Source organism: Leptodactylus fuscus, chromosome 2 (assembly GCF_031893055.1).
Source record: "Leptodactylus fuscus isolate aLepFus1 chromosome 2, aLepFus1.hap2, whole genome shotgun sequence".
In the NCBI taxonomy this organism is placed as follows: Eukaryota; Metazoa; Chordata; class Amphibia; order Anura; family Leptodactylidae; genus Leptodactylus; species Leptodactylus fuscus.
This window is the reverse complement of record NC_134266.1, coordinates 22,398,162-22,414,744: the sequence shown is the minus strand read 5'-3', so window position 1 is coordinate 22,414,744 and position 16,583 is coordinate 22,398,162. Positions and strand designations below refer to the sequence as shown.

The 16,583-nt window shown below is 42.5% G+C and overlaps 1 protein-coding gene across 7 annotated transcripts in view; it reads right to left on the bottom strand.

Moving 5' to 3' along the window:
* The window catches only part of GRIK1 (glutamate ionotropic receptor kainate type subunit 1), a 266,952-nt gene that overhangs the window by 23,891 nt on the left and 226,478 nt on the right, over positions 1-16,583 (bottom strand). For 6 of the 7 annotated variants that reach the window (XM_075263453.1, XM_075263457.1, XM_075263454.1 and 3 more), the window contains 2 exons: positions 14,325-14,443; positions 5,019-5,236 (listed from right to left, as the gene is read on the bottom strand). In XM_075263453.1, the coding sequence (XP_075119554.1) occupies positions 5,019-5,236; positions 14,325-14,443 (337 nt within the window). Of the gene's footprint in view, positions 1-5,018; positions 5,237-9,354; positions 9,597-14,324; positions 14,444-16,583 lie in introns of those variants that run through there. The other variant, XM_075263460.1, reaches the window with a different exon arrangement.

Sequence of the window (16,583 nt, the reverse complement as noted above, 5' to 3'; positions counted from 1 at the left end):
AGCCAATACAATGCATTAGCCAGTGCTGATTGGCCAGAGTACGGAATTCGGCCAATCAGCGCTGGCCAATGCATTCTATTAGCCCGATGAAGTAGAGCTGAATGTGTGTGCTAAGCTAAGCACACACATTCAGCACTGCTTCATCACGCCAATACAATGCATTAGCCAGTGCTGATTGGCCAGAGTACGGAATTCGGCCAATCAGCGCTGGCTCTGCTGGAGGAGGCGGAGTCTAAGATCGCTCCACACCAGTCTCCATTCAGGTCCGACCTTAGACTCCGCCTCCTCCGGCAGAGCCAGCGCTGATTGGCCGAAGGCTGGCCAATGCATTCCTATGCGAATGCAGACTTAGCAGTGCTGAGTCAGTTTTGCTCAACTACACATCTGATGCACACTCGGCACTGCTACATCAGATGTAGCAATCTGATGTAGCAGAGCCGAGGGTGCACTAGAACCCCTGTGCAAACTCAGTTCACGCTAATAGAATGCATTGGCCAGCGCTGATTGGCCAATGCATTCTATTAGCCCGATGAAGTAGAGCTGAATGTGTGTGCTAAGCACACACATTCAGCACTGCTTCATCACGCCAATACAATGCATTAGCCAGTGCTGATTGGCCAGAGTACGGAATTCGGCCAATCAGCGCTGGCTCTGCTGGAGGAGGCGGAGTCTAAGGTCGGACCTGAATGGAGACTGGTGTGGAGCGATCTTAGACTCCGCCTCCTCCAGCAGAGCCAGCGCTGATTGGCCGAATTCCGTACTCTGGCCAATCAGCGCTGGCCAATGCATTCTATTAGCTTGATGAAGCAGAGTGTGCACAAGGGTTCAAGCGCACCCTCGGCTCTGATGTAGCAGAGCTGAGGCTGCACAAGGGTTCAAGCGCACCCTCGGCTCTGATGTAGGAGAGCCGAGGGTGCACTTGAACCCTTGTGCACCCTCAGCTCTGCTACATCAGAGCCGAGGGTGCGCTTGAACCCTTGTGCACACTCTGCTTCATCAAGCTAATAGAATGCATTGGCCAGCGCTGATTGGCCAATGTATTCTATTAGCCTGATGAAGTAGAGCTGAATGTGTGTGCTAAGCACACACATTCAGCTCTACTTCATCGGGCTAATAGAATGCATTGGCCAGCGCTGATTGGCCAGAGTACGGAACTCGACCAATCAGCGCTGGCTCTGCTGGAGGAGGCGGAGTCTAAGATCGCTCCACACCAGTCTCCATTCAGGTCCGACCTTAGACTCCGCCTCCTCCAGCAGAGCCAGCGCTGATTGGCCGAATTCCGTACTCTGGCCAATCAGCACTGGCTAATGCATTGTATTGGCGTGATGAAGCAGTGCTGAATGTGTGTGCTTAGCACACACATTCAGCTCTACTTCATCGGGCTAATAGAATGCATTGGCCAATCAGCGCTGGCCAATGCATTCTATTAGCGTGAACTGAGTTTGCACAGGGGTTCTAGTGCACCCTCGGCTCTGCTACATCAGATTGCTACATCTGATGTAGCAGTGCCGAGTGTGCATCAGATGTGTAGTTGAGCAAAACTGACTCAGCACTGCTAAGTCTGCATTCGCATAGGAATGCATTGGCCAGCCTTCGGCCAATCAGCGCTGGCTCTGCCGGAGGAGGCGGAGTCTAAGGTCGGACCTGAATGGAGACTGGTGTGGAGCGATCTTAGACTCCGCCTCCTCCAGCAGAGCCAGCGCTGATTGGTCGAGTTCCGTACTCTGGCCAATCAGCGCTGGCCAATGCATTCTATTAGCCCGATGAAGTAGAGCTGAATGTGTGTGCTTAGCACACACATTCAGCTCTACTTCATCAGGCTAATAGAATACATTGGCCAATCAGCGCTGGCCAATGCATTCTATTAGCTTGATGAAGCAGAGTGTGCACAAGGGTTCAAGCGCACCCTCGGCTCTGATGTAGCAGAGCTGAGGGTGCACAAGGGTTCAAGTGCACCCTCGGCTCTCCTACATCAGAGCCGAGGGTGCGCTTGAACCCTTGTGCACACTCTGCTTCATCAAGCTAATAGAATGCATTGGCCAGCACTGATTGGCCAGAGTACGGAATTCGGCCAATCAGCGCTGGCCAATGCATCCCTATGGGAAAAAGTTTATCTCACAAAAATCACAATTACACACCCGATAGAGCCCCAAAAAGTTATTTTTAATAACATTCCCCCCTAAATAAAGGTTATCCCTAGCTATCCCTGCCTGTACAGCTATCCCTGTCTCATAGTCACAAAGTTCACATTCTCATATGACCCGGATTTGAAATCCACTATTCGTCTAAAATGGAGGTCACCTGATTTCGGCAGCCAATGACTTTTTCCAATTTTTTTCAATGCCCCCGGTGTCGTAGTTCCTGTCCCACCTCCCCTGCGCTGTTATTGGTGCAAAAAAGGCACCAGGGAAGGTGGGAGGGGAATCGAATTTTGGCGCACTTTACCACGTGGTGTTCGATTCGATTCGAACATGGCGAACACCCTGATATCCGATAGAACACTGTTCGCTCATCTCTAGCAGTGACCATTACGTTACAAGGACCATGTAATTTGTAAGTAATGTAACTGAATAAGGAACAGGTAATAGGAAACAAAGCAGAGTCAAATCAAAGGAATGAAAATAGGAGCAGAGAAGGAATATGTGCTGATTTTCTTGTAGGTAGTGACCTAGAAAATCTGTAATTAAATTAACATGACCCATATCTATCTATCTATCTATCTATCTATCTATCTATCTATCTATCTATCTATCTATGACAGGGCTGCATGTGAGAAGGTCCGTGCATTGATGATACAAACGTCAGAACAACACATCACAGCAGAATAAGAATAGGTTGATCTTTTGGAAGGAGTCAGGAGTCATTGTGTGTAGCTTAATGGAAATTATGACACCAGCAGCACAGGATGATTGTGAAAGACAGTGACCTGTCCACTCCCCTGATCTTAGTGATGGTAGAACTGCATTTAACAGGGCACTGTCATGAAATGGGTAGCCATACGGATCCTAGTAATGAACGCAGCAGCGGAAAGAGAGTGTGCTGAATGCTGTTCTTGTGGGAGACAATGACCTATCTACTCACCTTATTTTAGCAAGGGCAGAGATGCATATAAAAAGGGTCAGTGTCATGAAGAGAGGAGCCAACCAGATCATGTTATAGATAACAGTGACAGAAATGGAGTGTGCTGATTTTGTAGGAGACAGTGACCTGCCTTATCACCCAGTTATGTTAGTGATGGCAGGGCAGCATGCAGTGGGATGGTATCATCAAATGAGAAGCTAAGCAGATCATGGTAATGATAACAGCAGCAGAGGAGGAGTGTGCTTATCTTGTAGGAGACAGTGACCTACCTTCTCACCCGTTTATATTAGTGATGGCAGGGCAGCATGCAGTGGGATGGTATCATCAAATGAGAAGCTAAGCAGATCATGGTAATGATAACAGCAGCAGAGGAGGAGTGTGCTTATCTTGTAGGAGACAGTGACCTACCTTCTCACCCGTTTATATTAGTGATGGCAGGGCAGCATGCAGTGGGATGGTATCATCAAATGAGAAGCTAAGCAGATCATGGTAATGATAACAGCAGCAGAGGAGGAGTGTGCTTATCTTGTAGGAGACAGTGACCTACCTTCTCACCCGTTTATATTAGTGATGGCAGGGCAGCATGCAGTGGGACGGTATCATGAAATGAGAAGCAAAGCAGATGATGGTAATGATAACGGCAGCAGAAGAGGAGTGTGCTTATCTTGTAGGAGACAGTGACCTACCTTCTCACCCGGTTATGTTAGTGATGGCAGGGCAGCACGCAGTGGGACGGTATCATGAAATGAGAAGCCAAGCAGATGATGGTAATGATAACAACAGCAGAAGAGGACTGTGCTGACCTTGTGGGGCACAGTGACCTGTCTGACTATTTGATTACAGAAATGAATTCTAAAATTCTAAGCAACTGCACAGCGATCCCATGAATTTGCAAGCTGAGGCATATCTTTATTAGACTATCTATTGATAGGTATTGCTGCGGGATACATTATAGTCTGCTGATAAATTCTTTCTGCCTATACAAGCTCCTTACTGACTTCATCACTCCAAGAAAAAATAAGAAGCCGCCGAAGTAAAATGAAAACCTTTTAGCACAAACTGAAAAATTAGATTGCTTAACCCGAACAAATCAGAACAAATCCCATCTCCGGCACAAGTTATGCGTGCGTGCACCTGTTCTTGTCTTCCAACATCCCCTTAATTATCTAGACGAGATTTCTTCAATTAACGCTAATTTAAGGCAAACTGGAATATTAACTAGAGTTCACTGGTTTCTTAGGAACTGCAATGAAGGAACAATGACATTTTGTAACCTGGATTTGTGCCGTGTAATTAATGTGGGTTTTCAAGAGGAAATGCTGAAAAAATAAAGACATGGCTAAGTTCGGCATAACGTTTTGCCGGATTCGCAGACAATGGAGGCGGCATTAGTCATTCACTCGAAATCAGAAAAATTACACCCTCCACTTATAAGCAGGGCTGTACTAGGTAAAATGCAAGGTCAGCAGGGGGGAAATGTCTACCATGTTTTATCTAAATAGGTCCAACATTCAAGATGGTTAATTTTACTATACAGAGCTCCATATACATATCCACTTAAAGGGGCTATCCAGTTTTTAAAAAATGTGGGTCAAATAGCAGGACGGAGCAATACAAAACACTTCCTAATATAGGTTCTGTTTTAATTTGCCACCTTTAATCCGATTTATTTTCAGGAGTAACAATTTGTTTGCAAGCTCCCTGTGAGCAGTTCAGCCAGCAAACAAAACATCACAGCAGCAGGTGATCTCAGTGGGAGTGATTTATTACCTTTGATTATAGGAGAGAGGTTTGACCCCTGGTGATCTGACACTTATCCCCTAGTCTATAGATATAAGAGATAAGTGTCCTTAACGGCACAACCCCTTTAAGTGAATTTTCTGATGTATCATGTGAACATGTCCCAAACTCAAGTTAAAAAAACCCAAATTCTTTACCTTAAAAAAGGTCATGGTGGACCCGTCTCTGACAGCCCCGTACTCGATCTTTGTTTGTTTGGCTAAGTCGTCGGCAGAATCAATGGGCGACTCCATTCTCTCCACGGTGAGGAAAGCCGCCAAGTTTGCCGTATAGGAAGAGATGATGATGAGGGTAAAAAACCACCAAATACCGCCAACTATTCTGGTAGAAAGGGCTTTGGGCATTAACTCTGATCCTGTTTCAAGACATAGCAGGTGTTATAAAACAAGGCTTTGAGGTGACATATAATAGCAGTGTGTATAAATGGGACCTGCCTGAAAAGTTTGTGCCCCCTATTTAATCTTTAGATTTTTTACATCTATCCTATCAATTACATTATACATGTATTATTATTGTCATAAAGTTCACTAAGCCTCAGTTATCAAACCTAACCCTACAGGCCACGGCAGCCAATCACAGGGCAGCTCTGATTTATCCAAAGTAGTTCAACAGATGAAAGCTGAGCCCTGATTGGCTGCCATGGGAGAGCAGTTATTATTATAATAGAACATCTTCTAGATCTTATTTTATAGTGTCTGTACCAGTGTATGGTATATATGTTATTCTATATGTTTATGTCATCACTGTCCAATATAGAAATATCAGGTTATTTGTTTTATTTAATATTTAGCTGTAAAAATAAATTGGAAATATTTAGAAAATGTGTTTTAATTGATTTTTTAAAGGAAATAATATTAAAAGTGATTGAAAAGCATCGGGGTGAAGTCAGGGGGATCCTGAAATGTTCTCCATGAAATATTGTATGGACCACTCAAAAAAAATCTATCTATCTATCTATCTATCTATCTATCTATCTATTTTATCTACGGTAGTTTATTTCATTATCTATTATATTATCTTTTTAATGTCTATCTATATTTCTATTCTTTATGTATGTAGACATCTTGAATTTTTAAGACAAAGTTTTTCTTCTGTTTTCTACTCGTTGGCTATCTATCTATCTGGCTATAACTTTCCGTCAGGATATCTATCTATCTATCTATCTATCTATCTATCTATCTATCTATCTATCTATCTATCTAATTATATTTATCTATCTATCTATCTATCTATCTATCTATCAATCTAATTTATTGCACTATTATCCTTTTCATGTCTATCTATGTTTCTATTTTTTAAGTACGTAGACATCTCTTAAGACAAAGCTTTTCTTCTGTTTTCTACTCGTTGGCTATCTATCTATCTATCTATCTATCTATCTATCTATCTATTTATCTATCTCTCTATCTATCTATCTATCTCCTATCTATCTATCTATCTATCTATCTATCTATCTATCTCCTATCTATCTATCTATCTATCTATCTATCTATCTATCTATCTCCTATCTATCTATCTATCTATCTATCTATCTCCTATCTATCTATCTATCTATCTATCTAATTAAGGCAGCATTCACACTGAGTAACGCTGGCGTTTTTTGTGCTTATTTTGGCACGTAGCGCCGCGTAAACGCCGCGTGTATGCGGCGCTACGTGCCAAAATAAGCACAAAAAACGCCAGCGTTACTCAGTGTGAATGCTGCCTAATATCTATCTATCTATCTATCTATCCATCTATCTATATCCTATCTATCTATCTATCTATCTATCTATCCATCTATATCCTATCTATCTATCTATCCATCTATCTATATCCTATCTATCTATCTATCTATCTATCCATCTATCTATATCCTATCTATCTATCTATCTATCTATCATCTATCTATCTATCTATCTATCTATATCCTATCCTATCTATCTATCTATCTATCCATCTATCTATATCCTATCTATCTATCTATCTATCTATCTATCTATCTATCTATCATCTATTTATCTATCTATCTATCTATTATCTATCTATCTATCTATCTATCTCCTATCTATCTATCTGGTACTGTATACCATATGAGCTATATCTGTGCCCCATTCATGACCCTGCCCTTTAAGATATATCTATATCCCTATTCTACAGAACAGAAACCTTCATAAGAACATTCCGGATATTTTGTAGAGAGATAGATGTGACGTGATGAAGGTTTACCCGGCAGACTGTTCTTTCTTAAGATAAAGTACTTTCTTCTAATTATTTGCTATAGTTTTCGGGTATGATGAATCTTCCTGCCAGGCAGTATGCCAGCTACGGGCTTGGACATGTTAACACTTGAAGCAAGCTGTACTTTTCAGTGACATCCAGATTCCCCGATGTGATCCCGGCTCAGGGCGTCTCATTGTCTCATTAACCCTCAACAGGTTTCAATTTGTACCATCTTATTTATGTGACACCGAAAAGTGCTCTAGAAGAGCATCTGATGGTGCCAAATAGGGTTCTTAGTCTTTATCATTGTCTTTGCTAATTATCACATTTGTCTTGAATGTTTCAGTCTAGAAGGTTCTGAGAAATACACATCTTCTTACAAAAACAGATGAATAATTAGCATAATAGATTCCCCGTGCTCTTATCAAACAAAGAGACGTCTTATTAGAGTTACCGCACACATGGGGCTCGGTTTTCTTGGACATCTTCTTACTATAGGCTACAGAACTAACAATTAGTTTATGACGTGGTGTCATGATGCTCGGATCCCCGGTGATCAGGTGTAATCTGCATGAGAACTTCAAAGCAGGCGTTCAATTTCTCTACAGCTCCACCGTAGGGCAAATGAAGCATTACATGAGGATCATTGAAATTGAAGCTCTGTTAGTCTAACATGACTAGATACTCTGGTACTGGGAGTGCTGAATGCTGAACTTCTCTGTATTTACATGTGACTTAATAGGGTACTTGAAAATGGGTCTTTGATCCCCCCTTAGGTCAAGGCTAGGTTATTGTAGATGGCTAGAACACAAAGTGACAGTGGGATAACTAGAAATGGCTTGGCCCCAAGGCGAATATTTGACAAGGGGCCGCTGAGCGCCCTAAACTATCCGACCCCCCCCCCATAAGCCACATTCCCCTGCACACACTATTGTGCCCCATAGTGGCGCCTGGGTCTTTTCAGACCCAGAGTATAATGATCAGAGAACACTCCCTGGTGTACTCCCCGAAGAACTCTTCAATTTTGGACTAGACCCAGGCCGGTGTCGAAATGCATAATGATGCTGGCCTGGGCCACGTGATGTCTGTGACGTCACCAACCAGGCCCGAAGCCTGCCGGAGCGCAGAAAGGATAAGTAACAGTGTTTTTTATGTTCCCTCACCTCCCCTGGCCCAATGATCATTATATTCCGGGGTCTGAAAAGACCCCAGAGTATAATAATCGCAGTGTGTGTTGGGGCTCACAGGTTCGTGGGCCCGCGGCCTCCCTTACTGATTACTGCTCCTGATCAAAGGGAAGTGCAGTCGGCCGTGAGCCGGAGCGAGGATCGGTAAGTAAATAGGGCCCATCAGGAGCCTTCAGGGGCCCACCACTACCGATGCTACCCCAGTAGTTATGCCACTGCACAATGAGTATCATTATGAAAATAATATTGAAAAAGATATTTCTATCCTAGGTATTTCCCTAAGTGATAGCCTGTGATACCTTTCTGGTCTTCTACAGGGGTGAGAATCTGGAAGTAGGTGTTCATATGAAGCATTACATAAGGTTCTTTGAAATTGAAGCTCTGTTAATCTAGCATAGAGACATGACAGGTCCTCCAGACCAAGAGATACTATTGTTCTGTGAGTGCTGAATGCAGAACTGGTCTTTTACAAGGGTGGTTTTCTTAAAAAAGAGAGTCAATGGGCTCATAGAAAATGTCATCTGAAGAAAGGGAGTGTCTCAACCAGGACGTCTTTTGGAGAGGTTTTACCTTATACAGCCTTGTATATAGTACAGTACCTTGTTATCCTACTGTGGCTCTGTCACTATAAATTGTGAAAGGGTCAAAAGTCATGTTAAGAAATTTAGGATTATTGTTGTTTTATCATAGTCAACACCTTCAATCTGGGTCATGATCCGGGGACTTCCCTCTAAGACGTCCAAAGGCCCTTAGAGGGTCTATGAACAATGGTCATCCCACCAACTGATATGTTCAGTAGAATGGGTCAAAACTGCAATACCAAACATGACCAATAGGGAAGGGAGATGCTGTTTTTGGAACAAAAGGAATGCTCATGTGATACAAAATCTATAATTTGAACTAAGCCACTATTATTATTATCTTATTACGTTATTCTATTATGTGCTTTTCAATCATTTTTATTGCTATTGGTTCTATTATAATATTTTATTAGATGCTTTTACCTAATTCCTGTATTAAATATTACCAATACTACAAGTTTTAGGTCAATAAACAGTAGAAATATTTGCTGAGCCTAGTCAAAGTATATTGAGCATCTGGTATTACGATAAAGGACCGCCCACATGTTTCCTTGGACCGCCCCTGAGGAGCCAGAGGCCTCTTGTACCTGCCCTACAATGCCAGATCATTGCAAGTCAACATATACAGGACAACATCAGCATGCAAGTGTTTCTATCAGGAATCTGGGTCAGAGACAATACTTGCTGAAGTCTCTTTAATATGGCAGACATGACAGCCAATCCTTATCCAGACTTTGCTCACGCTCTGTAGAAAAGAGAAAGTCTGATCATCACACTTAAGAATTGAGACAAAACGCCTTCCAGTCAAGCACAACATCCATTTTGTACAATGCAAGAAGAGCATGACACTAAGTGCAAAGGGTACACACCGATCCATCTTTTATTTACGTTCACACTCTCTAGGCCAAGCGCCTTCATCCATGGAACAAACGGCCATTTTGGAAAAAAAATAATAAACATGCGCTCTTCCATTGATGAAGGAGCTTTTGGCGACCCGCTTGCCATCACAAGAACTGTGCAATGTATGCACGGAGATGTGGTTGAGGTTTTTTTTTTAATTTCTTGAAAGACAAGCAGAGTCTGGTTGGGGCTGACTGTCATGTACCCAAGGTAATGGTAACTAGCGGACACTGCATCCCACAGTGTGCTGTGGATGCTGGTAAACTCCAGAGATGGGACTTATTGAGATATTGTGCACAATGGAAACAAGGTTCTAACACACGAAGGTGGACACGGTCTAAAACAGAGGCCTATGACTGTAACACCTTATGCCACTTATCCTGGATCAAAGAGACAAAAAAAAATAATGAAATGCAGTTAGGTATAGGCTTAGAGTCATTTGTATTTCTAAAAATATCAACAATTTTTGCAAAATTTTTGTACAAATCCATGACTTCCTCTTGGTGGAGGTGTAAAAAAATATACTAAAACTTTAAGACTTCATGTGTAGGTGGGATGAAGGCCAAATTAACACGGAGGCAGTTGAGGCATGAGGAGATGTCCTAAAGGTGGCCATACACCTTAGATATAAAGTTGGCTGAATCCACAAATTTTGGCAAGACTGGCCGACCATATGATGTGTCTTTGATACTTGACCCAAAAAGTCAGACACGTTAAATTTCAACATGCCCAGTTTTCTTTCTCAAGGGGCGTAAACTCCCATCAAAGGTGTCTGACAACAGCTATAACACATGTATCATTGACCGAACGAGTGGTCAGAAGGAAGGGTTGTATGTGTATGGCCACCTTAAGGCTCAGCGGGTAAATCTACCTTCTGACCCAAGACCTCTGCGTCCATGAGTGGATCTTCTGAATGTTATGCTACCTAACCCATAGTGGTATCAAGTATGTCGGCCCAGACCACGACTTATCCACGACATGCCTGTACACACAAGGTTCCTACCCCCTGTCAATACCGCCCACATGGAAATCATGCCTTCTTTTGTGTTCCAGCTACAGGATCCCTCCTTGACTATTTGCTATTGAGAAAATGAAATTTTTGCCTTTCTGAAAGTGGAAGGCTGTGTATTATAAATATTCTCAATCCAGTGCACCGGGGGGTAGGGGTAATAAATATATAATGTATGACCCGTGGCCGCCCCTCCAGCTTCTGGACCCAGTTGCAGCTACGACAACTATAGTTACACCCAGCGCCACAACTCCCATGAGGTGACCTGAAGCGACCACTTCAGGCGGCGCTATGCCAGGGCCCCGGGGAGGGCGGCATTTTTGCTGACCTAAGCCAGTCCAGGACAAGCTGTCCTGGACTGGTTTAGGGTCACCGTCACTGAGCGGTGGATTGGGGAGGCTCCAGCGGCCGCCCCTCATGCTCAGACAGAGAGCAGGTCCTCTCCCTGCCTGCTAAAGACGCTTGCTCCGCTTGTCCCCGCCCCCTTCTGCTCGTCCCCGCCCCCTCCGCTCCGCCCCCTCCTCGAGGGGGGGGGCTTTCTGACGTTCGCCTCAGGCGGCAGAAACCCGTGGTTCACCCCTGGTTACACCAGTACCTACTGATTGTCCTTAACAATATTAAGTCATGTGTGGGTTGAATTTAGATCTCTTTGTAAGATATGGCAGCATATCAGATCTTTAGCATACAAAAACTACTAAAAAAAAGTCACCTTAAAAAAGTAAAGTTCTACCAAGGTGAACCTCTCCGTAAACATAATATTCTTCACTAGATAATTATTATTCTCCCAGAGTCTTCTGATTATACATAAGTAAATAAGTGATCTACCATATTTCGTTATTTTTAGTTTAGATGTGTTTGTCCTTCAAAGGGCTACACAGAGGTGTCCAAGGACGTTCCATCCAAGTCCTTCAAAACAAAAATGTTCATTTATTAGAATCAAATTAATCATTCGTTATGCTAAATAAGCATTTTCCGAGGCTCTTCCCACTGGCGTTGTCTTGGGGTTGCAGTGTTTTTGGGAATAATGTAGTCTACTGTACTGTTTTTGGGTGTTACGGGCAACATTATAAGGCCATGTGATTTATTTTTGAGATCTTTAAGGTTACCTTCTCACTCTGCTTAATGTCAACATGTTATATGTGCCATGAAAGCTCCATGGAAGCACATAGGTCAAAGGAGCCCAAAGCTTCTTCACACATTGGGGTGTCTTTTTGTCCTTTGTTGGCCATTGACAGGGCTGTGTCTGGCTAAAGAATAAGCATTGACCCTCATGGTATAGCCATGGACACTTAATTTGAGGACCATTTGGACCTGGGGATATAACCTATACTGTTCTTAAAGTCACGGTCTATTCTAAGAAATGGCCATCCACGTTTTAGCCCTGGTTAAGACTAACTATGATGGCGGTGTCAACAGAGCCCTCTATGTTTTATACTGGTTCCCTTTAAGAATAGAAAATATGATGGTAGAGTCTACAGAGATATACGTGTTTTAGTCCCCTTTAAAAATGGAAGCCATTATGGTAGAGTCTACAGAGCCATCCATGTTTTAGTCCGCTTTAAAAACAGAAGCCATGACGGTGGATTCTATGGAGTCAAACATGTTTTAGTTCCCCCCCCCCCCAAAAAAAAAAGAAGTCAAGAGGGTATGGTCTCCAAATCCATTTATGTCTTAGTCCTCTTTAAAAATGGAGGCCATGAAACTAGAGTTTAGAGAGCTAACTATGTTTTGGTCTAGTTTAAGAATGGACGCCATGCTGGTGGAGTCTACAGAGTCATCCATGTTTTAATCCCCCTATAAGAATGGAGACCATGACGGTGAAGTATAAAGAGCTATCTATGTTTGAGTCCCCTTTAAGAAGAGAAGCTATGATTATGGAGTCTACAGAACCATCTATGTTTTAGCTTAAGTAAGGAAGCCATGACAGTAGAGTCTACAGAACCATCTGTGTTTAGCCTTGTTTAACAATGGAAGCCATAATGGTAGAATCTATAGAGCCATCATGTTTCAGCCCCTTTAAAAATGGATGTTGGAGTCTACAGAGCCATCTATGTTTTGGTCTTCTTTAACAATGGAAGCCATAGTGGAAGACCCTTTGGTTAATAACAGTGTAGTGGTTGTAGTTGCTCAAAGCTACAGACGTTTTTAGGTGGATGACGAACGTTGGATGATGTCTCGTTACCGTCTCCTCGGATAAGATCATTTATAATGTATGTCGTAAACGCTGATCTGGATTATTACTATTATACAACCCGACCTTTAATCTACATCAAATATCAGAGAGGAACATTCTTAATTTAGGGATTTTACAATGTTACAGATATACAGTTTTGTCCTTGGACGTTGGTGTCTTCTTTATTATCCTTTTTATGTTAAGAGATAACTCCAATGCCTAAAATATCCACAGAAGGTTTCTACTCTCAGTTACCTTCTATACACTGTATATAGATATATATTTAGGAGGCCGTTTATAGGCAACACTTACCTGTTTAATGGTTCTGGGTGGAAATAAGTTGCGATCTATATTTTTTAAGGGGTATATTCTTAAATGACTGCCTTCTTACAAAAAGAGCAAGAGTTTTTGTTTTTGAGTTTTTCCTTTAGATCAAGACATTATGGTCAACAAGTGTCCTCAAGCCCGCCAAGTGTGGCAAAGATGAAGGCTGACTATCCAGCTATACAAAACATAACCACATAATAATCTACTGGAACCCATTGGTCCTGCTGTGGCATGGACCCATTATCATGTCAGGGCCTGGTGCCCTAGAGGACCCTTCTGTCCTCTGTTGGGCCAGTTCAACCCTCTGAAGAAATTTCTCCTAAAGCATGACTAGTAATATGTTTCTTAGGAAAGGTTGGAGATTAGGGTGATGCAAAGGAGGACCTTTCATGGTGGGTTGGGTACCACCAAAATCTGTCAGAGAGAGCTCAATATTTTTCTACTTTAGCTGTATCCAACTTCATTGAACATATCTAAGGTTAACATCTTCCTCTCCGAGGAAGTCTACTGTTGAATATCTCACTTGGCCCTACCCACCATCCAGCCATGAAGCGGGCCACACTAACAATTGCAAACCATCTCCAATTCCCAGCCTTCCATTGGGCCAATGTAAGCCATGGGACTACGCGTGTGACTTCTTCCCTTACTGCGAACAAAAGGCAAAATATCTCATTACCCCAAGTTGAATATTGTTGTGTGATGTTCAGAAGAACTTCAAAGTTTTCCATATTTGTGACCTTAACGCCAAGACTCAATGAGGTCCATCACCTAGTACCCTCTGCCCAACATTTTATCATCATCTAATGGTTAGGAAGATCCACATGGTTAATACAGAATTTAATACAGATTCCCATTTGGAAGATGTTCCTCAAGACGTATGTGAGATTACACCGTCTACGGTAAGCCATCTCTTTCGGCCTACTTTGGGTTAAAGCATGGCATTCCAGTAAGCTGGCATAAGGGTCTACAGTTTATTATGAGGGTACGACCATGGAGTTTACCAGCACAGAAGGCCCCAAGCAGACTGTGGGAGGTGTCTGACAATCAAGTTGTGACCTTAGTACCTTGTTGCATGAGAGCTCCAACTCCAAACCAGAAACTATTTAGCAAAGTAAAATTGTTTTCCACGACATCTGAGTCAGGGTTGCACGGGTGTGGGTTATACCACTCGTATGGGGTGAACCTGTGGTTTTTAACAGAGACAGTCTGTAAACATCAGATAAATACAAAGCATCAGCAAACCTGCTTATACAGTGTGAAGAAAAGAGAAGGTGTTAAATATTACTATAGATAAAGCATGTCACAAGATTTCAGGCAAAAATTGTATTGAACATATTAGTGAGGACAATTAAAGGGATATTACAAGCAGAAAAAGAATGATTAATGAGTTCAAGATCCTCAGGGGTGGGGCATGACTGGCTGATACTTATGTCAGGCACCGCCCACACCCCACCCCTGAGGAACTGCACTAATTATGACCCATCGTATAAGTTTTCCATGGAATGTTCTTTTACTATACGGCAAAGATTTTTCTTGATAAATACAAGATACTGTGAATATGAAGAAAATTTAAGTTTTAAGATCCTCCTGACCTTGAATGTTAATGTGGCTCCGTTCCGAGTCCTGCTCTGGAGCTACCATACAGATACCTTATGTCACCGTATTATTCGTGTTGGAGAGTTATGTCGCTTAACACGGTACTTAAACAAACGTCTCCATTACAAACAATAGCGTGTGACTTACTTGTATTGACTAATAAGTGATCTATAGCTTTACACCGCGCGATAAATCCAGACACTAATATATTCCTGTCTCACGTACGCCGGCAACTTGTTTTCACGTGGGAGTAACGATTCTCCGCTGAAAGGTTTTCCAGGACATCTCGAAAGGATCCGGCTGATGCATAATCACAAGCCGCAATCTGATAATGACTTCAATCCTTTAGTCATTCGGAAGTCACGGCTTACCGAGGACGCCGACCGCACGGGTAACACTACTTAGACGGTAATCACTATCTGATATTTACATTCACAAGAGGCTGCCAGATTATCCCCGACATGTAATATGAATAGGGACGGCGACGATGAAGAAGCCTAATATGCACTTACCGGAAAATGGAGGTAATAAGAGGAGAAGGGGAACGAAATAAGTTATTTCTAAGATAAAGGAACTTGTTTTACAATACCGTGCAAAAGTTTCAGGCATGCTGCAAAGTAAGAATGCTCTCAGAAATCGAGAGTTTGTTTATTTTTGTTCAATATTTGGTGTGACCTTTGCCCTTTGGAGGAGGAGTCCTGGAAGTGATGATACGGCCCCCACAGATATAACCCTAAACTGATCATCATCCAGTCTGTCTGAAACAACATGAAGAGACTGGACAAGCCTACATCCACAGAAGATCTGAGCTTGGTTCTCCAAGATGGCGGCGGGAACAACCTCCCTGCCCAGTTCTACCAAAAACCGTCTGCAAGTACCGAGAAGAACTGATGGAAGGCAAAGGGCAAAGGTCACACCGAATATTGATGGGATTTACATTTCACTTTTCATCATTCACTTCATTTACTACTAATAATATTCACCCTTCTGAAAGCAGTCTTACTACACAGCAATTTTTCCATACCTGCCTAAAATTTTTGGGCAATACTGTAAATTGCCAATATCCAAGAAAAACAAATAAAAAGGTTATTTTATGGTTTTTACTGGTATTTATTACTTTTGATAAGAGTCGGGCTCCAGGAGGGGATGACTTGGCCTCAGTTACACCTGAAATCTACACCAGACCTTGACTAGCGTAGATTTCAATTCTGGCCCTCGGGATCTCCTATGATGTGACAAAATTATTAAAAGGACTTAATTATTTAAAAAAAACCAGTGGAATTGATAATTTTTAAAATTTTTTTATTTGTTTACTGATTATAGATTTTTTTTATTTTATTCTCTGTACAGGATTATGGGGGCGGCCATCTTGCCTGAGCTTCTCCCCTGCTCTGATAACAGCATTTAGTGATCTGCTTTGCGGCACAGTCATGGCCATAGGCAGCAAAAGTCTGGAGCAGGACTCATTGAGGTCCATGGGAGAGTTTTGTAGACATGCTGTGTGCAGGGCGAGGGAGGAGACAAACCGTGACATTGTCTATTGTCAGTAGTGGATGTAATGATGGCTCAGTGGTGTGGTGGCTCTTGAGGTGTTATCTTCTATTGGAATCCTGTCTGTGATGTAAATGAACTGAGCAGGGCCGTTTTAATGTATTGAGGAGCCTTGTGCAAACTTTTTTCATAGCGTGCCCCCCAATACCCCCCTCACCATAACTTAATTTCCCCTG